General features: G+C 42.6%; 2 protein-coding genes across 6 annotated transcripts in view; both read left to right on the plus strand.

The window, feature by feature from the left end:
• Positions 1 to 7: 7 nt before the first annotated feature.
• LOC140272294 (DDB1- and CUL4-associated factor 1-like) lies at positions 8 to 13,597 on the plus strand. The gene is made up of 25 exons (XM_072367686.1): positions 8 to 223; positions 1,522 to 1,642; positions 1,738 to 1,814; positions 1,914 to 1,987; positions 2,088 to 2,201; positions 3,074 to 3,211; positions 3,345 to 3,920; positions 4,448 to 4,549; positions 4,631 to 4,789; positions 5,006 to 5,185; positions 5,286 to 5,495; positions 5,638 to 5,807; positions 5,899 to 6,023; positions 6,295 to 6,530; positions 6,998 to 8,064; positions 8,146 to 8,344; positions 8,708 to 8,790; positions 9,221 to 9,305; positions 9,403 to 9,636; positions 10,154 to 10,247; positions 10,658 to 10,762; positions 10,847 to 10,920; positions 11,004 to 11,099; positions 11,188 to 11,482; positions 12,303 to 13,597. Exons 2-25 carry the CDS (start codon positions 1,530 to 1,532, stop codon positions 12,356 to 12,358), a joined length of 4,662 nt encoding a protein of 1,553 aa, XP_072223787.1. The 5' UTR covers positions 8 to 223; positions 1,522 to 1,529; the 3' UTR covers positions 12,359 to 13,597.
• Positions 13,598 to 16,168: 2,571 nt separating this feature from the next.
• Positions 16,169 to 25,072, plus strand: part of LOC140272112 (dedicator of cytokinesis protein 3-like) — a 47,299-nt gene continuing 38,395 nt past the window's right edge. For all 5 annotated transcript variants that reach the window (XM_072367454.1, XM_072367455.1, XM_072367456.1 and 2 more), the window contains exons 1-3: positions 16,169 to 16,898; positions 23,440 to 23,523; positions 24,231 to 24,271. In XM_072367454.1, the coding sequence (XP_072223555.1) occupies positions 16,862 to 16,898; positions 23,440 to 23,523; positions 24,231 to 24,271 (162 nt within the window). In that variant the 5' untranslated portion in view covers positions 16,169 to 16,861. The remainder of the gene's footprint in view (positions 16,899 to 23,439; positions 23,524 to 24,230; positions 24,272 to 25,072) is intronic.

Consider the following 25,072-nt stretch of genomic DNA (forward strand, 5'->3'; position numbering starts at 1 on the left):
TAACAGTGGACGGACGCTGGTGAAATGACGTGAGGAACGTGCTCGCCATAATGATAATAAACGGTGAACACAAAGCTACAATAAAGCAAATTAAGCGTTGCCTGTGAAACGGTAGTCGATGCGTTGATATTCGCCGAACAACTGCGAAGTTGGGACATATACCGGTGGACTCAAGTCTCGGTGTATTTGAGGAAACCAAGCAAGAACTGGGTGCAACAACGAGGTAAAGTTAGCATGTTGGCTAACTAGCCAGGTTCACCTGTGATGCTTCTAGCCATTTCCTTGGTGCCGTGTTACATGTGCAGGCAGGTTTCGTTCACGCGAGGATGGTTTGACTCTCACAGAATAAATTCTACACGCCTGGAAATCTCGAACGAATATAAACTGCAGCAGTGGAATTTGGAACCGATGACTTTAAGAACGAGCTAAGGTGGTTAGCTTCCTCGTTTAGCCACTAGGTAGCTAGCCAAACACTGCAACAGGCAGCGGCTGTGAGCGGAGTTTTGCTGCTGCCCGGTGCAGTTCAGCAAGTGGTATAACTTTAAGTGATTGTTGGGAAGACACGTTAAGTACATTACTTGTCACGTCTAAATGCCATCGAACAAATCTAAGAATGTGCAAAGCTATCAAGCTAACAACCTAATTTGAGCAAAACTTTGCGTTCAGTTGTGGCAGTTGGGGTCCCTCGAGGACAGCGGCACCTGCACGCTCAGTTTGTGTGCAGTTTGAAGCGCTGGAGTGCATCGGCTTGTGACACTGTCCCACAGAAGTGTCTCAGATGATGTTTTTGTTCCTTTTATTACGCAAAAATCACGGTTGAAACAAACGCTACAATGCATTTTTGTTTTTAAGGCAGTTTTGTACAACATTGGTTGTCTGGGAGTATTTTGATCTCTGCAGAGGAATGTATACGTCATGACCAGATACGACGTACCACTTGTTTTTAATTTAATGATGTGGGACAGATCATTTTGTAATATTGAACAGTTGTATTAGTCTTGAGGAAAGCCTACACCAGCTTCTGTGATGCACGTCAAGTTTGATCACAAATCTGTAAAAACCTTCAACATTTTCTATAAAATGTATAATCATAAGATAAAATCTTTAAAGTTTGCTGCTGTTTTAAAGTTTCCAACACTCTGAGTACCCTTTGTTGCACATAAAGTTATGTACATCTCACAGTGGGGAAGACCAACATGCAGGAGACCAGCATTGGGACTAATTTATGAAATGCATTGGTGAAAAATGAAGAAACCACAACTCTTTTTCATTTTAATACTTTGTATGCATATGCATGTGTATATTTGATTAGCTGACGTATCAATATAATTTTATTCCTGTTATCAGCTCCAGAAAAAACACTATTGATTGAGCTCTTCTTTGAATTTCCCTTGGAGCCAGCTGAGGGAAGCGAATATTTAAGAGATCTGACCTCCTCACCTACTTCCTGCAGCGTGGACATATTTACAAAGAATACATTTGTAAAGTAATAAATATAATAAGAGTATGTCATCCTGACAGACTGCGTCATGGCGTCAGCATCTGCCAGTGTGGATTCAAAGGCAGAGCTGACTGCTCTGCTGGAACAATGGGAGAAGGAGCAACAAGGCAGCACACAGGAGCTGGTCAACATCCTGACCAAGTAAGTAGCCGTAGCTTTGATTTGATATGCTGTGATATACTTTGGATGTGTTGAACATGGCTGAAAGAGAATTGAATATGTCCTGAAACTTTCAGAATCTCAGAGCTGGTTGAAAAGGAGACGGAGGAATATCACAAAGCAGACCCTGACCCTTTTGATGATAGACATCCTGGTGAGGAATAAGGGAAACTGTGTTGCATAATTGCAAGCCTACAACTGATTTAAATGTGTATAAATACTTTTATTATTACATTTTCCTCTTGGCCACCAGGGAGAGCAGATCCAGAATGTGTGTTAGGGCACCTCCTGAAGATTCTGTTCAAGAACGATGACTTCATGAATACAGTAAGGATCGATGGATGGATTGAGGACTGTTTCCTTGAATATGACTGTGAATATTTAGCGGCTTAGTCAGCAGAGAATTAAGAAACTCTTTCATTTGTAGTTGGTGAACAGCTACGTGATGACCAGCAGGGAATTTTCCCTAAATGCAGCAGCTTGTCGCCTGCTGCAGAACATCATGCCTGGGTTGGAGACGGCTGTGGTCTTTCAAGAGAAGGTAAGCTGTTTTAGCCCATAATATCTTTTTTTTTTTAGTGTTTGAGTTGCAGAACCGACATGTTGTTCAGCCACAATGTTAAATTTGCCTCTGACTGACATAATGATCATTTGAATTTAGACAAATTCTGTTTGTGCTGTCACAGTCCAGACAGGAAGTCGGTTACACTTTAACCAACAGTCTGACGTATGACATGCAGACACAGATCCACAGTAACCATAGGATGTGTTTCTAAGCTTCATTTAAAACTGCTGTATTTTAGTTCTGTATTGAGAAAAAAATGCAGGAATACACATTTGGTATGAATGCAGCACTGTAGAATGATTTAATTAATTTTGGAAGGGATTCCATAATGATTTAAATAAAAAGAAAAAGGAAATTATTCTGACGCCTTTCTGAATGTGACTCATTCTTTCTTGAGCTTTAATGGGGCGTGTTTGGTTTTAACGCATTAAACAGAAAAGCAGATGAGCGCTATAAGAATTTAGGTGTTTCCCACTGATAAGGTCAGCTATCTAACTCGTCAGTGGACATTTTTACCTGCTTTGGATTGCATTTAGATTTGTTTTTAAGCTTGATATTCAGAGACTTGAGCTCTGGCTCTGCCACCAAAGTGTCTTTCTTTTTTTCTTTGGTTAACAGATGTGTCTGGAGCTTAAATAGTCCTTTGAAACGGATGCAGTGTTTCTTTTAGGCTTCAAATTTCACTTTTTAAAAGTTTTTCATCCTTTAGTTTACTTGATGAAAATGGATTCGATATCAGACCATCAAATCAAATCTAGTACTCAGCATTTTCCGTTTCCATGATCACGAATGTGTTGATCTTCTTGTGCTTATTTACGGTTTACCACACCTCCATTTGCTTTTCTCAGGAGGGCATAGTGGAAAGGTTGTTTAAGTGGGCTCAGGAAGCCGAACAGCCTCTCAGAATCTATGCCACAGGCTTGCTGGCAGGCGCCATGGAGAACCAGGACATCGCCGCCAACTACAGAGAGGAGAACTCTGTTCTGGTCAGTAGGATTTTCTCTTGTGCCACAAATAAATATTTATTAAGGTTTCTAGTGACAGACAAGGCACTCCAACAACCACTGGAGCTCTTCTTCTTCTGTCTGTGACTTATTCTTTTATCCTTTACTTTGGCAGGTTCCTTTGATGCTACATCGGTTGCGTGAGCTTCAGGATAAGGATGCTGAGAACAAAAGGGAAATCAAACGACCGAGCCCCAGGAAGCCTGTTTTGCTGCCTTTAGATGAGGAGACTGTTGATGGAGGCTTTGAAGAGAAGTCCTTCACACCTGGTAGAAATGGACCTGAAAAGGAAGAGGAAGATGGCGAAATCCCTTTCTCATCCATCGACTCTGAAAACGAGCTCTCGTTCCGTCTCAATTCCCCTCACAAGACGAGCAGCCGTGCCAACTCGGCTGTTAAGACGATGATGAAGCCCATGTCCGCGCCCAGTTCGTTTACACACCCCGGCATGTCTGATGGCAGCAGTTACCTGAGGCGGAGGACAGAGAGGGAGAGCGGCCGGACCTCAAAGCAGAAGCTAAACTTCTCTCTGCCAGAGCCAGAGAGAAACTTCAGTGAGCTTTCCAACAGCAGCTGGTCTGAGATGAGCCCCTGGGTGATAGGCAACACCTATCATCTGTACCCTTTGACCCCGGAGATTGAGCAGAGGCTCATCCTGCAGTATCTTACACCTCTGGGGGAGTATCAGGAGGTTGGTCCTCATTCATCAGCCTCCACCATTTTTCAAACTGCAAAGGCTGAATTATCTGTAGCTTTGCTGATCGTCTTAAATTCACATGTAAAATTTGAATTGTGTCAGCCTCTTAAACGGGGACGTTTGACCTGTGATCGTTATTGGAGCGTGACCTTTGGACCAGTGGTCTGCTGGGATGGGGGATGATTTTACCCATTTGTTTTCAAACTGGTGATAACAGCTTTGAAAAAAGTATTGAGCTGCAGCTCTCTTTAAGTAACACCCGACTTTAGGCCCCCTAAAGTTGTCCCCCTTGTCTTACTGCATAATTACCAGCAGATGTCAGGCTTTCATAAACTTTATGAAATTAATTAATGAGAAATTAATCAACTTATACACTGTGTACAAAGTTAATTTGACAGAAATTTAATTTCTATATAGAAAAATGTTAAGTCCGAGTAACCTTTTGTTTTGGAAGTTTTTAGAGTAAGTATTGAGAGGATTTTTTTATGTGCTTGTACCTCCTCCTGTCCTTGTACCCTCAGCTCCTGGCAGTGTTTATGCAGATGGGAGCTCGTGAGCTGCTTATGCACTATATGGATTTAAAGCAGACCAACGACGTACAACTCACCTTTGAGGCTCTCAAGGTAAGCGCTCTCTTGCATTTGAGCCTTTATGGCGCTGACACACAACAAGCTTCTTACACTTATGCCTTTACTTCCTCGCAGTATCTGGCTTCACTGCTGCTGCACAAGAAGTTTGCAGCAGAGTTTGTTGCTCATGGAGGAGTTCAGAAGTTGCTGGAGATCCCCAGGCCTTCGATGGCTGCTACTGGAGTGTCACTGTGCCTGTATTACTTAGCTTACAACCAGGATGCCATGGAAAGGGTACAGAGACCTGGCTACATGAATGTTAATTGCAGCTTTATATGTTTTGCTTTGGCTAAAGGCATGGTGGGATGTACCATCTCCCTGTATTTGTTCAAAATTAGCAGAAAATAATTGATATCTTCTGAGATATTTTTGGACTATAGATACTCAGCTACATTACTTCCTATTCCGACAGTAATGTATGTATTCATGGCTGTGTTTTCTGCCCTGAAGGTGTGCATGTTGCCGCACTCCGTCCTGTCAGATGTGGTTGGTTACACGCTGTGGCTGTTGGAATGCTCGCATGCGTCTGGCTGCTGTCACGCGACCATGTTCTTCTCCATCTCCTTTTCTTTCCGTGCTGTCCTGGAGCTTTTTGACAAGCAGGACGGGCTCCGACGGCTCGTCAATCTGGTAAGAACTGAACCATCTGCATCATCTTTAGAAAGTATCAACAGCCAGTCCACTGTCAGGCTGTAAGATAGCAGACACATCGTGTGTTAATGTTTTTCAGATTAGCACGCTGGAGATCCTGAACCCCGAGGATCAGGGAGCTCTGCTGAGTGATGATGAGATTTTCTCCAGCAGGCAGACAGCCAAGCACACCTGCATGGCTCTGCGCAGGTACTTTGAGGCCCATCTGGCAATCAAGGTGGAGCAGGTGAAGCAATCTCTGCAGCGCACAGAGGGAGGTGCCCCCATTCACTCACAGCCGCATTACAAGGTACGCAGAGGACTAAGGATAAGTGAGACGGACATGATTTATCCATGGAAATGTTTTTGTCTTCGCTCTGTGCTGTAGCAGGTCTAAACGGTATTAGTTTAGTCTGGGTTCCCGTACTGATCTTCGGTGTCTCACCCATCAGGCGGTCAGCTACAGCCGTGAGCAGGTGGTGGAAATGATGGAGTTTCTAATAGAGTACGGTCCACTCCGACTATACTGGGAGCCAGCAGAGGTCTTTCACAAGCTGTCTTGTGTTCAGCTACTCTTGCAGCTCATCTCTATTGCCTGTGACTGGAGGACCTACTATGGCAGGTATTAAGATGGCTGTTTCTTTAGTCAGCTTCTTTTTTTTTAGCATTTGGTTGTATTGGGAAGCAGCATTGACTGTTTTCTGTTCCTGTAGGAGCGATACGGTGCGTTATGCCCTTGACATCCTCAGTATCCTCACTGTTGTTCCAAAGACCCAACTTCTGTTGTCTGAAGCTGTTGCTGTTCTTGATGAAGGAGGATCCACTGTGACCACTGTTGGTAGGTGTAGTCAGTCTGACCCAATTTCAGTCAAAATCCACCTTAGACCCGGATAGTGTTTGAATTGTTATTGGGCAGTCACAGTTTTGTTCTTCTTGCTTGTTGCAAGTCATCTCTAATAAGGTCAATTCAAGCAGTTTGTGTATTAGTCCTCCGTGCCAGATGACACGGTGTCTATGGTAACGCAGCAGCTTTTTATTTTGATTGATTTCTTAAAGTCTGTAATCTGTTTAGCTAAAATGTTTTTTTATTTGTCTGCTTCTTCTCTTAGGGATGAGCATAGTCCTGGCAGTGGCAGAAGGAGAGGTATTTGTGAATGATGCTGAGATCCAGAAGTCGGCTCTGCAGGTTATCATCAACTGCGTCTGTGCGCCAGACAAACGCATGTCCAGCATTGGCAAGTTTATTGCAGGCACCCCCCGTCGTCGCCTGCCGCAGCAGACCAAAGCCAACGAGAACGTACTCACTAAAATGTGGAATGTGGTGCAATCCAACAATGGCATCAAGGTAGAGTACCTCTCACCAAACAAATATTTCCGGGTGTCTGAACTGGAGCCAGTGGCGCACATTTTGGGGTCTTTATGTGGGCAGTGACAGGCGGCTTAACCATGGAATAGGTCTCAGATTGACTCACAACGACTTGTATCCTTGCACAGAAAGAAGTAAAGCTGCTATTTGAGTTTGCTTGTAGTGTCTGATTTCCCCGTGCGATTTACATATTACAGAATGAAAGCTGCCCCAGTATCATTAGCACCAACGATTTGATTTGATAAGGTTTGAAAATAAAGTTTGATTTTATATTTTGCTTGTCTTCTTCTTATAAACCCGATGCCAGAGCATATTCAGCTCAGGATAACATTAGTATCGTACACCTCTTATCACGACTGCTACTTAAACACTGCAGACTCGGTTCACCTATTTGGAAAAGAATGATCAGCTGTGTGTTTTACTTCCATGCTCTGTCTGTCCTCCAGGTGCTGCTGTCCCTGCTGACAGTGAAGATGCCCATTACAGATGCAGATCAGATCCGAGCTCTGGCCTGTAAAGCTCTGGTGGGTCTGTCTCGCTCCAGCACCGTCAGACAGATCATCAGCAAGCTACCTTTGTTCAGCAGCGGCCACATTCAGCAGCTTATGAAGGAGCCTGTCCTTCAGGACAAACGCAGCGAACATGTCAAGTTCTGCAAGTTTGCAGCTGAGCTGATAGAGAGGATCTCTGGGAAACCTTTGCTGATAGGTACAGACGTGTCTCTGGCATGGCTCCAGAGGGCCAGCGTCGTTGCTCAGTCCAGGATCAGCTTCCCAGAGAAAGAGCTGCTGCTGCTTATTAGGAATCACCTTGTGGCCAAAGGCCTTCATGACACAGCAACCACACTGACCAAAGAGGCAGATCTCCCCATGACATGTCTGTCACATCCAACCTCTGCTTACCCTTCTGTCGCCCCTCCCCCACCTGCTTCTCCTGTCGCTACATTGCCCCGTACCCCACGGCTGGCCAACGGTGTCGGGTCAAGACTGGGAAACCATCCTTCTCATTCATCCTCCCCCGCATGCAACCATCCTCAAGCACGGCCCTCCACATCACAGCCAGCTGGGCCGCCTTCTAGTGCTTTCCCTTCAACATCTGCCCCACACTGTAACAACGGCTCTCCACTGATCGGACGCATCATTTTCTCTCGCGAGCGCCAATCGGCGTGTGGAACAGTGAGCTGCAAGAAAACCCGAGTGTTAAGACAGAAGTCTGACCACGGGGCCTTCAGTCAGAGTCCAGCCATGAAGAAGCAGTTTGACAGACATTTGCCTTCCCCGCCAGCACTGGACAGCATTATAACAGAGTATCTGAGGGAACAGCACGCACGCTGTAAAAATCCTGTTGCAACCTGCCCACCTTTCTCTCTCTTCACTCCCCATCAATGTCCCGAGCCCAAGCAGAGACGCCAAGCGCCCATCAATTTTACATCCCGCCACACACGCAGAGTCATCTATCCAAAGTACGGCGGTGTAGACGGAGGCTGCTTCGACAGACACCTCATTTTCAGCAGGTAGGAGCCTTCGGGCCATTCATTTTTGCACCCCCCTCGACCTCCTCAGCCATCTCTACAGGCTGTTTTTCCTTTGTCCAGGTTCCGTCCCATCTCCGTGTTCAGGGAAGCAGACGAGGATGAGAGTGGATTCATGTGTTGTGCCTTCTCAGCTCGTGAACGTTTCCTGATGCTCGGGACGTGTACCGGGCAGCTCAAGCTCTACAACGTGTTTACAGGCCAGGAGGAAGCCAGCTACAGTTGTCACAGTTCAGCAATCACTCACCTGGAGCCTTCACGGGTCGGTAGAGCAAGAGTGCTGGATTATGTTGTGCTTTTTGTTAGTCTGGATGATTTCACTGGCACTGACCAGAATGAGTTCTGTACGCTGGAAAGTTGTCTTCGTATTTTAGCCTTTCCAGTGCCTAGTTTAAGCGGGAGTGTAACACATCTTAATGAACAACACGGTTAAGAATTTACTATTCAGGAGACAGATTACATCCAGTAGATGTCTTTTTGAATTTAACACATTCTGAATATTGTTAAAGAAGGGAGAAAAATGGATGCAATTAATAATCTTTCTTTATTTGTTTCCTTAAACATTATTTATATGACATAAAGCATCTATCAGTGGATCTCTAACCACCATCATTTGTATCTTCAGGATGGTTCTCTGCTCTTAACGTCAGCCTCTTGGAGTTATCCTCTGTCTGCACTGTGGGGCATGAAATCAGTGTTCATCATGAAGTGAGTGATGTTTTCACTAAATCACAAGCTCGTTATTTTACCAGCTACATAACTGCCAATATGTCTTCCATTTCTTTACATTTTATATTGACATTGGACTACTGTCAGTCAGCAGAGGTCTTCTGCCTCCTTTTGATGCTTTTCTGTGGATTTTTGCAGTCGGATGTACAGCAGCTTCATTCTGTTAAAAGAAGCTGACAAACGGAGATGTCACGCTGTTTAATTATGCACACCAACAGCCTCGGGGCTGCAGGCTGCAGTTCATGGAACACATGCACTTAGACTCATTCACTCAAACAGTTAAACGACACAAGTTTTGGAATAAAAAATAAAGTGTTTTTATGCTGTTACACGGTTTTAAAGTGCTCTGCTTTCATTTTCATTCCATCCTTCAGAGTAAATGTGGGAATATTCCTCTTGTTTTGTGCAGGCATTCTTTTCTGGGAGACCATTATGTGGAATTCAGTAAACTTTCACAAGACCGAGTCATTGGGACTAAGGAACATGTTGCACGTGTATGTATTACAGTGGGTTTTTTTTACACGTTGGCATGAAATATGTAAATGTAGACGATGCAGACTGATGCTCAGTCTCTGTGCTTCTTTTCTCCAGATTTATGACATCCAGACAGGTCAAGTTACTCTGACTCTCAACAACCCAGACCTGGCTAACAACTACAAAAGGAATTGCGCCACCTTCAACCCGACGGACGACCTTGTACTGAATGATGGTGTGCTGTGGGATGTGCGCACAGCTCAGGCTATCCACAAATTTGACAAGTTCAACATGAACATCAGCGGCGTGTTTCACCCCAACGGCCTGGAGGTCATCGTAAACACAGAAATCGTATCCTTCAGTGGTAACTCCAGCTGATTACTTTGTTTGCTTTTATCCATGATAAGACACATGATGGATTAAGGCACTGAGTCATAACTTACCTTTTCACTGTTTTTGAAAGAAACTTTGAGGTTTATGCTATTCAAAATTTTTGATTAATGGATGGATGTGTGTACATTACATTAGATTTATTCCATCTAAAACCATTTAGAGACCTAAATTAAGTCTTGTAATTGACAGATGAACACAAGCGCACTATTAAAAGGCCACTATTGAAGGCCTGTTTGACACTCCATGATCATAAATCTCACTAGGAGATAAAACAGGTCTATCAGCGATTGAATTTGAAGCTGCTCCAGTGGTGGGATGACCACTGTGGTTTTATTTCACAGCTTAACATTGGATATTTATTGTGCTGAAAATCTTTATAGCCCAGGAAATGGGTTATAATCATTGTTTAGTGTAATTAAACCTGTAGCAGATGCAAACCCAAAAGAATGCTATTGAGCTTGACCGTGCACTTCAGTGGGATCTTCGCACCTTCCACCTCCTCCACACCGTTCCGGCTCTGGACCAGTGCAGAATAGTTTTCAACAATAGCGGCACGGTCATCTACGGCGGTAAGTACACAGCCACTGCATGATGGGGCTTGCAGCACATTTGGCACAAAGCCTACAACTCGATTTTCAGGCAGTCCAAGTGTGTGAAAGGCGTGTTTGAATGAGAGGCTGGTGGTTAGGAAGCAAAGTGAGCATGTGTGTGTTTGCAGAGGTGTGAACGGAGCCTGTAGAGGTAGGTGTGTGTGCAGTCACTTGATGCCACAGAGTCAGAGCCATATGGGCAGAAGGCTCCATGTTGGATTGGCAGCAGAAAAAAACCGGCACCTCACAGGAAAAGCCACGGGACGCAGTTTCAGAGCTGCCCATACGGTCGTTTCAGCCACTCAGGAGCCAGATCTGTGGTTAACCAGCGTGATGCGTTTGCTTGTTATTTACTCAGTCCTTCTCTCTGTGCTTCATTGTTTTTGTAGCAATGTTGCAAGCCGATGATGAAGACGACATGATGGAAATGCAGATGAAAAGTCCGTTCGGTTCGTCTTTCAGGACCTTCAACGCCACAGATTATAAACCAATTGGTGAGGCTTTTTGCCTTCACTTTGCTTTAGATGATTTTTCAGTAATGTTTGCAGAAAATGACACGTTCTTCTTCTACTCTGCAGCCACAATTGATGTCAAGAGGAATATATTTGACCTTTGCACAGATACAAAAGACTGTTACCTTGCTGTGATCGAGGTAAATGATTGTTTATCGTTTTACTTGCATGAGGTGCTAAGACTTGCATTGAAATGTCTAAAAGTTCTTAATCTGTCCCATAGAACCAAGACTCTGTCAACACTGACACTGTGTGTCGACTTTACGAAGTTGGCCGGCAGAGACTTGCAGAGGAAGAGGAGGAGGATGAGGAGGATCAGGTTGGAACTTCGCTCTGGATAAAGAAGCAGCTTTTGGTAAGAAGTAAGAAGCCGTAACGATTGAGCTTTTGGGCTTTCTGTGTTACAGGAGGATGATGATCAGGAGGAAGACGACGACGACGATGACGATTCTGATGATGACGTCGACACGGATCCTCTCATCGCTGAGCTGGAGAACGAGAATGGCGGCGAGGATGAGGACGAAGAAGATGAGGATGATGGGAATGATGAATTCTCTCCTTCGGACGAGGAGGTCGCACGGCTTCTCGAAGACGATGCTGATGCTGGAGATGAAGAGGACGACGACGATGACGACGACGACGATGACGACAATGATGACGATGACTCTGATAATGATGATGCTGATCTGGAGGGTGACAATGGTGAGTGACGCTTGGATTGAAGGGTGCCCACAGGTTCTTACGTCACATTATTCCATTTTTCTGTTTGTCCTTGCCCTGGTTCTTTGGCTGGGGGTCAACAGTTCAGTTCTAAATGAAACCCGGACGTGTCATTTCCTCAAAACTGTCCCTTTACTCTCAACACAAAGAAAGAGTCGGCATAATGCTCTCCCTCAGCATCTCACGCTTGGGGTCTGCGTCCTTTTGTTTTTGTTCAGTAGGACAAAAAGGCTGTTTTTGGCTTATTCTGGCTTATTAGCAGCTAACAGATTTTAGGCAGTGCTTTATGATTTGATGGGACCAACAAGACTAGAGGTTCATACACTTTTGCCACTTGCTGATATGAAATATTTGATCCGTATGTTTAAAAAATAGTTTAACTAGGCGACCCATCTACTTTCAGGACCCTGGTGATATATCCAGTGATACGTATGCCACGGTTCACTGTTTCTGAGTGTAAACAACCCAGTTATCAGGGTGAAACTTAAGGTCAGTTTAGCCACATTTTAGGAAATAAATCTCACGTACATTATGCAAAAAAAAGTCCAGCATCAGCCTTTTTGTGCTTGTCTGGTCAGTTTGAGGAAATGTCCTCGGCAGAGTGTTAAAACTGCTGTGTCCGTTTAATCCAGAAGATGAGATAGACAACAACATTTCTGGGTGAGAAACGGCTGGGTGCAGAGCTACTGAGCTGCTTTGTTTTTGCCTTTTTTGCACTTTTGCTCCTTTACCCACTGACCTACTCAGCAAAAAAACGCGTATTCCCACATTTCTGATCTGCATTTGTCTGTCGCACAAACAGACAGCTCGGACAACTCTGACCTTGAGGATGACATCATCTTATCCCTGAACGAGTGAGGGGGGGCCTTCGACATCTAAGACCAAGAATCCAGACAGCATGTCAGGAATTCTGCCTCACCGCCATCTGAGCAGCAGGGAAGCAGGCATGGAAAGAGGCTAACATCAGCCTATAATGTGGAAGATAACTTGGAGCACTGCCAGTTTGAAACAGTTTGAACACTTGGTGATGAGGGTAAAAAAAATAAAACAAGTCGGCAGAGATCAAGAGGGGGGGGAGAAAGTGCACATAATTTGACTTAATGTTGGACAAAAATGATTGTATATGATATAATTTTATATAAAAAGAAAAAAGTGAAGTGGGCAGGATGAGTGAATTGACCAGAGTTTAAATGGTGTGAAAGAAAAGTTTTATATATTACATTAACAGCTCTTTAACGAGCTACTTCATTTGATATCAACGCACTCACTCGCTTGGTAAGTCTCAGTTTGGTCACAGATTAGTTTTTGTTGGAGAAACGGCTCACTTTGCAGGGCTCATGGTCTGTAATAGTGTGGCTGAGGATTCAAGACCTCTCTGAATTATCACCAAAAAGTTATGAATTATTGAATTAGGCAGCTAATGTAATGCACAAACATGTTGCCGATGGTTCATTAAGCTTCAAAGCCCACCCTCAGGTTTTACTTTCACCATAAGTTGACGACCAAAAGGCCACACCCACCAGTGCCATCCATGAACATCGCCTTCTGATTTCATTTTGTAAATAGAGCCGTTAAATCAGCTTGGTGCTCTAACATGTGTGGACACTGTAACCAAACCATTGACACGTGCTCATTGTCTGCTCCACGGATGGAAGGAGGCTAATAGAGCCCCTTCCTATTGTGTTCTACCCAGAGTCATACAGGGATTTGCTTTTGGTGGATCCTCAAAAAAATCGCAGGGTCCAATTATTTGAGTAGAGTTTAGCTTAGACTTTTGTTTGAAAACAGAGAATTTGTCACATTGACTGATTCATTAGAGGACTGACGTGATCATAAAATTAATCTGTAGAATTCTCGCTACATTGAGAATATAAAACTGTGACATCGGTGTCCTCTGACAGGAAAGTTAAAGACTCATCATTGTGAAAACAAACGCCTGGCACATGCACACTTTTGGCGCAGTGCAACTGTCATGATTTTCTCATGATTTTTCGCCTTGTATCTAAAATTTTACCTTTTTATTTTGAGTTTCTTGAAACAGTTTATGTACAGGTTGTATGTATCTAAAGTATTTTTACTATAAATAAAGTTGCAAACGCTGTCTTTTGTGTCCTTTTAATGAATGAAACGATGGACGTTCATGCAGAGGAAAGGTTGAAAGGAACATCCTATAGATGTAAAATAGAAAATGAGTATTGAGGTGAAATGGACACACACACCTTGGATCAGCTTACCAGTGACCTTGGAGCTGCTGCTGGGTCCCTTGGAGGAAATCTGCCTTTGGTTTGACACAGTTGATCATCAAAAGAGGTTCCTCAGGGTTCTGCACCAGGCCCATCACTTATTTTTAGTAATAGTAGAGGTTCAGCAACATAGAGAAGTGTAAATATTTCTGTTTCTCAGAGGAATAAAAAGCCAAACTTAGGCTAACTTGAGATATTAACCAGTGAGCTTCTTTTTAAATCGTGCGTGCAGCAACTGGCTCGGTGAGTAGACAAAAAGGCAAACAAGGATGAAAAAAACAGGTTGTTGCTCACTATGGAAATGTCCTGTAGCCTCATGCTGCTTATTCCACTACTTCTTAAGCTGCTGTATTTCCATAAACTGATTAAATACTGGACTGGATCAGCCTTCCAGCACTTGGCATGTGAGTGGAAGGAGATTAACAAAGAACCCAAACACACGAGTGCCTCGTTCCGTAGTATTTAATTCAACTTTTGATTGTTTACATTTGGTTCTGTTACTTGGTATTTTGTAGCATGTCTTCTAATGCTTAATTCCCTTCACAGGGTAAAGTTAGTTTTGGTGAATAAGGGACTTAAAGTGAGATGTGAAAACTGAGCTCTGCGGTTTTGTAAGGAAAGTCGTTTACTTGCTATCAATATTGAAAAGTAGCCAAGCTTTGATTAGCTGATAGCTGATTGATTATGCAATAGTTTCACATCCATGTGGTCTCCCTCGATGGGATTTTCCATAAAGCAACATTTCTTAGGACTGAATTGGTGAGTTGTCCGTGCAAAAATGTGTCAAATAATGCATCAACATCAGGTAAAAAGTCTCACGTTGCCAGAAAAATGATGTGATGATGTTCTTTTTATAAAATTTCTACCATTTGCTCACAGAAGTTTTGCTTGAGGATGTGTTTTGCAGCGATGATGGAAGCTTGTAATTTGTCTTGAAATTTTAAAAAAAGAAAAAAGTCTATTATCTGGGATGCATATTTAGCTTAGAGTACGCCCCATTCTCCCCCTGCTTTATGCATGTGATTGGAACACCGCCCACAATGTTCCACTTGAAGTAATAGACAGATGGGAGTCAGTCGCAGCTTCGCTATGATGGAGAGAAATTACCCAGCTGAATACTGCCCTCCCTCCCACACTACATCAAACTCACTGGATGCTCAGTGTTTGCCAAATCACCCTGTTTCTTGCCTTGTATTTAGGACAAGACAGTTTAATGCACGGATACAACAGAAATGCCTCAAGTGACGGATGAGATGTGATAAACTCCTGAGTGAGAGTTGGTTTTAAACTTAAACTCTTGATTGTGTTGTCATCCCACTTGTTAAAATTAGGAAAAAGAGCAATGTTGTGACGAGATGCTAAGCATTAAGTTTGGTTTTATGGCTATGTTTTGTGTCCTGATGTCGTTTAACCTCCTCGTCCCGTTAACCTCTCTGAATTCATCACCAGGCCAGCCGTAAAAATCAAACCCGATCAAGCTTGATGTTTTGCAGAGAAGTAGAGCTCATAGTGTTAGTCATTGCCCCACAGAATATTTTAAGAATGATGACTCTCTCCTGTTCCAAAAGCTTAATATAGTCTTCTTGTTTCATTCAGCGACCAGCTCTGAAGTGTGTTGGGGAATAACCAAAGTGTGTCCAAAGTTTCCGAGCCAACCATTTCAGCTTATGCCGATGAATCTTCGTCCTCACTATTTTGTCCACTCTGTGCAATTTACCCTTTGCACTGGCACTACAACAGTCCCACAGCATGATGTTACCGCCACTGGGATTAACAGTTGGTGGGGCTTCACCTTCCAATGTGACCTTTTTTGTCCATGAGAAGTAAATGAATGAATAGTTCATGACTACTGTGTCGTTCCAAGCAGATGTGTGAACACATAACACTCTTAGAGATGATAAATGTAATCATTCAGTTAAGGAGAGATGAGGAAAAAATGTAAAAGGCTGTTTGAGAAGTCACAACAAGTGGGAACAACATGTTTTGGGTCAGAAAGTCCAAAGTGAAGTTTCAAATCACCTCTTATCTACAGCATATGAAATGGTGCTGGAAACGAAATCATGACAACCAATAACTCAGATTTAATCTTTCACTTTATGAGGGGATTTTATAAGATAGCCAACAGTGATGTGATTTAAACTGAATGTGCAATCCAGCTTCCCAAACCAATCCATCAAACTCAATGGGGAAACTGGCGGTATCTCATCTGTGTAGGAGCATGACTGCACTATGACAAAGCGTCGCTGTATAGTGGGTCTGCTTCTTGGAAATGACTCAACCAGGAGGTGTTCCCCCACATGGTGGTCTAGCCTGATGTGTAACACCGGGAGCTTCTTTATGGCCGGCAGCCGCCAAACTAACACGTCCGTTCAACACAGGCAGACTCCCATCAAACAAGCCAGAAGGACAAAAAGCAGTGGGAGTTTGTGATGGATGGAAGTGGCATGCAGAAAGAGAAAGAGGAGGCGCATGAATTTGCAAATGCTTGACACATCAGTGTTGACAAAACAAGTCATGTGACGACCATGAAGATGGCGCAGCTTATGATATATTGCAGTTTTCTCAGTATTTTCTTGCAGCCGCGCGGCAGTTCGGACCGGCGAACGACATCGCGACTTATTACCTGCTAATTACCGAGAGATTCAGCCAGCACACGCTGTCTCGGCAGCCCACTGAGGATCAGATGGACTGGAGCGCGATTGGCTGAAAACAGCAAGGAAACGAGAGAAACACAAAGAAACGAAATAGATAAGCTTCGTGGGAAAGAAACCCTTTGAAATGCGGCTGCAATAACAGCTTTTGTAGAGAGAAGAAAACCGCTCACCGTTTGCGTGCGCGCGCCCGCGTGCTTGTGTGTTACATTAGGTGGACACGGAGACTGCATCAGACTGGAGACGCACGCCGGGACATAACAGAGCGCATATATTGAGGTTTTCATGATCCCTCTTGCTTCCCAGCACACACAAACGTCAGGGTACTGATTCCGGTCGAGACATGTAGTCCCATGTATGTAAGAGCGGCCAAGACCATTTGGAGCCTTCAGCTCTCATTTTTAGCAGCATCATCTCACGATATCGACATAATGTGGCTTTCTCAACCGGAGGGAAAATAACCAAATATGTGGATACCTACAGAAGAGGAGAAAATTGGAGTTGGTGAGTGGATTGCATGATTTTATTGCTAATTAACTGCGTTTGGCGTCTTGCTTTTGATTAGACTTTAGTCGTACAGCGTTGTGATGGCAGCTTTTGCACGAGAAACACCTAATGGTGTTCCTTTACATCCCGTATTGGCTGTGCAGGGCTTTTTTTATTTTTTATTATCATCATTTTCTAAAAGTAAGCCCATTATATTCAGTGAAAAACACATGCACTTATAATGGCTGATATACACGGCCAGTGACCGCATAGAAAGGGAAATTGCGTGGGATGATACAGCCTACAACCCACCACCTTAAAGATGCCATCGCAGTCAGTACACAGCCCGAGGCGGAGCCTTGAATCACGCTCCTACTCATTACTTTTGTGGTTTTGTAAAAATGCGTCAGTGTGGCATTTTAGCCCTTTCTTCTTGTTTTGAGTCTATCTAGATTGGGGGGGATGAAGGGAGGGGGGATGGGGGGACGCGATTCGTGCTGAAACCACGAGGGGGCATCGTGACTGCGTCCCTCCAACAGGTGTAGGCTGAAGTGAAGCTGGAGTCTACCTGTAGACAAAAAAAGAAGAAGAAGAAAAAAAAAGCTGCTGCGGCCGCTGCGACAAGGACTGCGCTGTAACATCTGCTCGTCCAGCACGCATGTGCTTTCTGACTTTGAAAGAAAGGAAAAAGTTCCCATTTCCCACTAATGACTACAGTTTATTGAAAAAAATACAATCTTAAAGCGAGCTGGACACAATCTAACGACAACAGGAGACAAAGATACCCCCACAAGATACCACCAAGTCCTTATGAATCCACTGCTGGGTCTCGCTATCGCCGCAAAAGTATGTATAGCGTGTGATTACTCTATAGAGGGTTTTCATTAGGGGAATGAGTCATGTCCAGATGCTCTACAGCTTGTTATACTTGCAGAGCTACTCACGCTGGCTCGCACATGATGCTCCCCCCACATGCACACGCCCACATATGTACACTTAGTTTTGAGGCATTGCATTCGTCATGATTTCTTTTTTTTAATATAAAAACCGCAGACTGAGCGCCTGGATGGCAGTCCACCATAACATCGCCACTTCTGGTGGTGGCAGTGTGGTAATCACGTCGCGTTTGGTCGTTTGTATGTTCACCCATCCGTCACAGAATCACTGCAGTTCTTTTTCCCAGCCGCAAATACATGTGGGTTTTTAACCGGGCGGGAGGCAGGAGAGGAGGTAGCTCCGTGTGGGAAAGCAACAGTTCGGCGCTGCCTCCGCATCAGTCTGCGCGGACTGACCTGGCGCTCTCCGTGGTGCTGGAAATGTGGAGATGACGCTGTCCACGGTGCTGAAATGCGGGGAAGCAGAGACGCCACGCAGTACAGTACACACTGTACTTTGTGAAGGCAGAGGAAATCACTGGTGAATTTAGCAGTTTGCCTCAGATAATGCCTCGACATGCTAGGTTCAATATTTCTCCAACATCACTGTTGATGAATCCCACGCCGGTGGATTGTTACGTGTTCAGGCAGTGCACTCCCTGTACCCCTGCTATCAGTTCCTCTCCCGCCTCATCTGTAGTAACACTGGCTCCATTTTACACATTTTTCCCTATCTTATTTCCCTATTTTGGCATTATGTGTAAACTGCCTCTGACACATAATACCCCGTTCAGATAATAAACAGAGCTAAGGTCTGTCAGCAGCAGGCCAGGCCTTTCTCCTGATTGGTCTTAATAGCTCAGTCTAAAGGAAAACGTCGAAAACCACCTCATGGAGCGTTAATGGTTGTCTTAGGATCTTCATTTATTGATTGGTTGTTGGCTGTATTTATGCAGGAGATATTAGTTTCCAAATTAACTTATGAAGCCGCAGCAGGCCCGGTTAGAATTAACAGTCGCGCTCCACTGCTCCACTCAAGGGCTAATAATGAGTGTTTTAAACACCAAATAATCGTGTAATCTCTTGTTTTGTTTCTCAGTTAATTATTGGTGTGTAAAATTATAAAACCTGAGAAGTGAAAACCTGTCATATTAGCAAATTAGTCACTGGTGGATTTATCCATAAAGGCAGCAATTTGTCTTCATACTTGCATCAGAGACAGCTCTGACTGTAAGTCAGTACCTGCCCACATGAGAGTGTGGAATGAACCTGATGGCTTTATCTGTGGCCACATGATACTCAGGGACAAACTGCAGCAGCAGAAGTAACAGCATTTGAAATAAACAAACCCTTATCTGTAATCAGTGGTTGAACGACACAGAGTGTATGGACCCAAGTACTGCACTTAAGAGCAAATTCAAGGTATTTTACTTCCATTTTATGCAACTTAATGCTAGTTCTTTGTTGTATCTAAGAAGTTATAAGATATTGTATTTTTTACCCCACCATATCTGCTTTGCAGCTGTAGTGTTGTTCATTCCCTTTATTTACTGCGAAAACCATGTCTTTTGATCATGATAATTCTCCTACTTCTTCCTCTAAATAAAAATTGTACACCTCTTGTGGAATATTTAGAAAAACATCGTCACAAAGCTGGAAACGGGGCTGTTTTTCAGAGCTCATGAAGGACTGATGTTGTAATTTTCATGTGACAGCACTGCTACAGACATGATTATGTTTATGTATTTATCAGACGCTTTTATCCAAAGCGAGTTACAAATCAAAATATAACAAGCTATACAAAAAGCTAACAATAAACTACATAGAAACATGATTATTTTACAAAATATGATGCATTGCTGTCAATTAAAATGGCAAATATTGGATAAAGTGGTTGAAATGAGCTCAACCATAAATATTTTGCACTGGGAAATAAAGCAATATCCATATTAACGCAGTAGCAAAACATGATAAAATACCGATAATTTTCCTGCACAATGAATACTTGCATAGGCTTTTTAGCCCATTAGAAGTTGGGGCAGAACTTTGACTTGTTATAGGCTATTCTTGCTTCTTTAACCACTGCTGAAATAGATGACTGAAGGATTAAGTGTGTTCATAAAAGAACAAAAGAAATGTTCAACTCAAATTAGCCCCAAGGTGCATGTCTCTATAGTTCAAGCCATGATTTCAATCCTTGTTCTCATTAGAAGTGGAAAGGTTACAGAGCCTCATTTGGGTGAACATTTCTCTGTAACTTCATCAACTTTCACATAAGAAGGCTAATGCTACATACGAGTCAGTGGTGTACATGTTGTGTACTTGTCGTCACAAACACTTATGCAGTTGGGTGGCATGCAGTGGATTTCTGGGACACTGATTTTGAATCAGATACAATAAAATGCTTCTGTGTGGATGAAATCCATTGGTTAGCAAAAGTTTGGTTCAGTAATCTGTCTAAATATATGAAAGTGCATTCAAGCCTTTGTGAACTATGACTCCGTGGGTGAAGCTTAAGGAACAACTTAACTTAGCTGGATTTGGGACAAAATTATTCAGGCTAGGAAAACAGGACCCCCGTGGTCTGCATATTCACACTAAAATGATGACCTCTTTGGGTAATTCAGCTTTACTTGAACAAGTCCTGAAGGAGGCTAGAGCTGAAATAAAAAAGGAAGAAAATAATTCAGTCTATATGTCACAGTTTACACCTAATTTTCTATTAGATTTTTTTCCAGTAGATTGATACAATTATAACTCATTTATGTGATGATACAGCACGCAATTTATAACCCATAATTGTGTTTTTTGACGGCGTGTTCCCTTTCTCTAAAAACAATTTCCCCCCATTATACTGTTAAGTGATATATGTTTCCATCAGTAATTCCAAAAAGAGAAAAAGCTCATGAAGCGACCAGTTTTAAACTTCACCAGATTTATTTAACACATCTTTTAGACTATGACTGTCCATATTTACACATGAAGTGGCTCCTGTGGTACTATAAAGTCAGGCAAACTGTATCGTCATTTTTAATTTCTACATTAAAGAGTTCTAGGAAGAGGAAAGGCAAGTCAAAGGTGACAGATTACATCCCAAATATTTTTCTGGGCTGACTACATATGTTCACACTCATTTTGGTGCAAACTTTAACACTTTCTGAACAAATCTGACAAAAGTGTCTCCCACTCCCACTGAATCATGACAAATATTTCAACATAGGCAGTATTCACAGTGGTGTATTTGTCTCTTTTAACACCACAGAAGGCCTTGAATTGCAGTGCTTTTAATAAAAACTGCAGTCATCTCAGAAAAGACCCTTTTGTGCTGCATCACTGCAGTGTTCAACAAACAGAGCCATCAACGTTCACTCATCGGCTTCTGATTATCAAAAACCACACTGTCTGTTTTCTCACGACATGACTGCTCTTTTTCTTCACACCAGTGGTGGCAGCACTGCTGGTGAAGAACAGTAACAGGCACAATAGAGGAAGAGTGTCAATCAATTCCCTTTCAGGTTGTTTAAGTTACTGTAGAATTCAGTTTTATTCATCTCTGGTTCACAGTGTCCGATGCTTCTTTTAAGCTGCTTCATGGCTTCCTCCTCTATGATTCTTTATAGATAAGCAATGCGATGCCTCTGACAATGTCAACACGGTGGCTCAAATATCATAACTTTTACCATGAAGTAAAACATGAATAGCAATGCTTCCTTTTCCCATGTAAGAGTGGCAAAAATCTATGCAAATGCTATATAAAACTTTTGGTCGAGGGACAGAGGATGTCTCTGTGAGTGGTGCTCTTTGAATTAATCTTTTACCCATCAGTGAAGCATGTAAATCTGCTTGTTTTACTTACTCACTTTGCTTTACCTGCAACTAAGAGCCACGGCTAGAATTGACAGACAATCATATTGTTGTAAAATATCCGTGTTAGCAAATGTTCTGACAACCTCAGACCCAAAACTGTACGAAGCTCCTCACACTTGCTTTGCTTCATACCAAAATGTTTGGAGACAGAGACTGAACTGTGTCGGTAGTTGATAAGTAAATGAATTAGTGTTTTAGTGGTTTTGATGGATGAACAGCCATCTGTGTGAGCCCCAACAGGAGCAATGAAGGTGGGAGGAAAATGGAGAACAGCAGGAGTGTCCTCCTGTGCTCAATCCCCATAATTCTTTCCAGTAAGTCGCACAATAGTAACCATCAGATGCCACGTTGATCATGAATTCAACTAGATATTGAACAGTCTGGACTGATTTGCTGTTGCTTAGTGGAAATGTTTCCTTTTGCCAACATTTTCAACTCCCCGTCCCATCGGCCCTTCCAACATCCTACGTTCAACATGTTGAAGTCGGTGGATTAATTTTTGTCGTTTTTTTTTCTTGCCGAAATGCAAATGCTCTTCAGGCACAATGAAATCAGTGTGCTTATACACAGCTTGGGGGTTTTGTGAGGGAGGACGAGGAAAATATGAGACCATGTGGTGTGCCCAACTCATCTCATCTTGTCCTGACGTTCCCTCTCTTTAATAGTTCTTAAATGGTACGAGCAGAGATTTGCAATTCAAATTAAATGGAGGCCATTAAAAAATATGAGTCTTAAAGGAAATACTTTGCCCTGGCTGGAAACAAGTCTGAGGCCATCTGAAAAAGGTGACAAGAATGCTCTTCAACATTGTCCACCTCTCCTTTTTTGAATACACTCTCATTTGAAGTCAAGTGCCATGTAATATCCATAAGCTTGCCATTCTAAAATGCCCAGATAACTGCTGCAGATACAGTGAAAAAAGCCCTCCAGTTTGTGGATGAACTGTTGCCATAGTTACCAGAGCACAGGAACTGAGCTCTTGTTACCCTCAAACAAGCAATGGAGCTGAGCTCAAGCCCCTCCCTCTCTTCCTCCCCCTCACTGGGTCCCCTGGCTAGTTTATTAGCATAATGATTCACACAAAACTCTCCGTGAAGGGCCACTATTTGTAGGTTTTTGAAATCATCAGTGGAACACTGTCATTTTCAAACAAGCCTGCTTTTACCAAGGCTTCTGTACAGTTGGTTGCACGGCTCGTGTTTCCAATCTGCAGCACTGCACAGATAAAGACGGGCTCCAGGGGCAGTGCAGTTGTCAATGCCTTTACTGTGTCATCTATCCTCTAAAGAATAATCATGTCATCAGTGTTGGAGTCACAGGAAGTTTCTGTATATGGTCAAAGACAGAATGATGCTGCAAAAGCAGGTGTCATGGAAGATTTATGCTAATACCGACTTATGATTAATCAGCACTAAGTCATTTTACTTAGCAGTTTGTGTGGGCTCCCTTTTAGGACACGGTTAAATTAACTCAACATTGTAGAAAATCCGGTTGCTTAAGAATTAATTGCCTATTACAGTGACTTCCCACTTCAGGGTGGGAACTTGTTTACAGTTCACTAAGCAGAGGCTCCTGTGTGACACTGTGCTTAGATGTTGAAAACAGTTTATTAAAAAAGCTCCACTAACTGCCCTCATACGACCTCACTGCGTGGAGACACTCAGGAAGGATCCACCTTTTATAATCAGGGTTCACATAGATGAAACCAACCATAGCTTTTAATCAGCAGAAAATTCTATTGATTACAGTCGACACTTAGAAAATTTATTTTTCACTAATTTTGTCTCTTCTCTGTCTTTTCCTCTCTTTTTGCACAGTGATCTGCAACTTCCGGTCACCAATATGTCAGGCACTGGTCCTGGAGATTGGGGAAACTGTACAGATTTTGGAGAAGAGTGAAGGTAAAAGAATTTAGATTCTTAATTGTGGTGCAGATTGTATTTGGAGGTCGACACCAGAGGGTCCAACACATTCAACTGGTAGTAATGAGACGCTGCCTGCTGTTTTTCATCAACTGTGTTGAAAAATAAGTTAAAAAAGAATAAATGAAATGCGTCTCCGAGTGCGGAGCGAGACAGGAATTTATTTAGATTGTTGTTTGTGAAATTATTATGTTTGTCTTTTGTCAACAGCTCACAAACTTTTTGAACTCTGACAAATATCAGTCCCAGAATCAGCTAAACATGTCTTTAAATACAGCGAGAAGAGCGCCTCTGTGATGTAGCTTAACTTACTGTTAAATGCTAATGATTTCCACAGGTTAATTTGCTGTCTCAGTACATTAATACATAGTTTGTACACTTAAAATGCTGGGGTTTGCACTTATGGTCAGCAGGCAAATATACGTTAATTAATGGTTTTAAGACTTTGCACAGACAGACTTGCTACAAGCTAAGCTCGACTAGCCAGAGTTACAGAAAGTTTGATGAGAAAACATGTTAAGTATTGTGTTTTGACATGCAGTGTGGTTTAAAACCAGACTAATCTGTTTTTTTGTCCCTATAGCTTACCCATAGTCTTCAATTCTTTTGGACCAATTTACCAGCTTTTACATTTTGTCTCAATGGGATGATGAGATTGTCTCATGTGCTTTCTGCTTTTTCCTCAGGGTGGTACAGAGGCTTCTCCACCAAGAAGCCTTCCATCAAGGTAATTATATCACAAATCTCTGGTGATTTTTTTGTGTGCATTTTATTTAACTGAATTTAGTAATTAAGAAAGTTTCTCATGACCCACAGTGCAATTTTGTTGTATCTGTTTATGTGTATGTTAGAATATGCAGAATGTCACAGGTCCACGAAAATAAATGTATTGTAAAGCAGAATGAGAAAAGTGTTCTCAGCACATCTGTAATCTGGGCTGCTTTGGAGCTAATCTCCTTATTAGCTCTTATCAAAGAAAAGTGCATTTTTTGTGAATTATGATGAAATGTGACAGAAATGCAGCCCAGAAATAACTCTGTCTAAACAACAAAGACCTTAATGGATGATTAAATTACTGAATAGAGCTTTGGTGTAAAAAATATATAATTATATTTTAATTATGTAATTATTCTTACTTTACTGAACAGAAGTATGAAATAGCTGTGTGTAGATGTCATATTTCACTTGTCACATATGCAAATAGCTCTTGGTGCCGTAGTTTAGTGGTATGATTGCCACCTTCCATGTGGGAGATTTGGGTTCAAATCCCCTGCATGAAAGGTACTATCTCCAGTAGGGGTCCTTAGGCAAGACCCCTTTACCCTATCTGCCTATCTGGAAGTCGCTTTGGATAAAAGCGTCTGCTAAATGCATGAAAAACATAGGATCTTGCAACTTATTGGGTAAAAACATTCAAGCATTTGAAGGTTGGAGGGGTAGTTGTGGTCAGGTTAGTGCACTGAATTTAAAATTTGTATGGAGCCATTATAGTTTTTCAGCTTAAGTTTAAGCAGCAAAACTACTTGGT

This window comes from Leuresthes tenuis, unplaced genomic scaffold (assembly GCF_036924035.1).
Source record: "Leuresthes tenuis unplaced genomic scaffold, fLeuTen1.0.hap1 SCAF_16, whole genome shotgun sequence".
Taxonomy (NCBI): Eukaryota; Metazoa; Chordata; class Actinopteri; order Atheriniformes; family Atherinopsidae; genus Leuresthes; species Leuresthes tenuis.

Bases quoted from the DNA above. Each gene is read 5' to 3' on its own strand.
- LOC140272294 (XM_072367686.1), top strand. From the start codon at position 1,530: ATGGCGTCAGCATCTGCCAGTGTGGATTCAAAGGCAGAGCTGACTGCT. The intron at 6,531-6,997 runs GTAGAGTACCTC...TCTGTCCTCCAG, and splicing joins AATCCAACAATGGCATCAAG to GTGCTGCTGTCCCTGCTGAC. The intron at 8,345-8,707 runs GTCGGTAGAGCA...TTGTATCTTCAG, and splicing joins CTCACCTGGAGCCTTCACGG to GATGGTTCTCTGCTCTTAAC.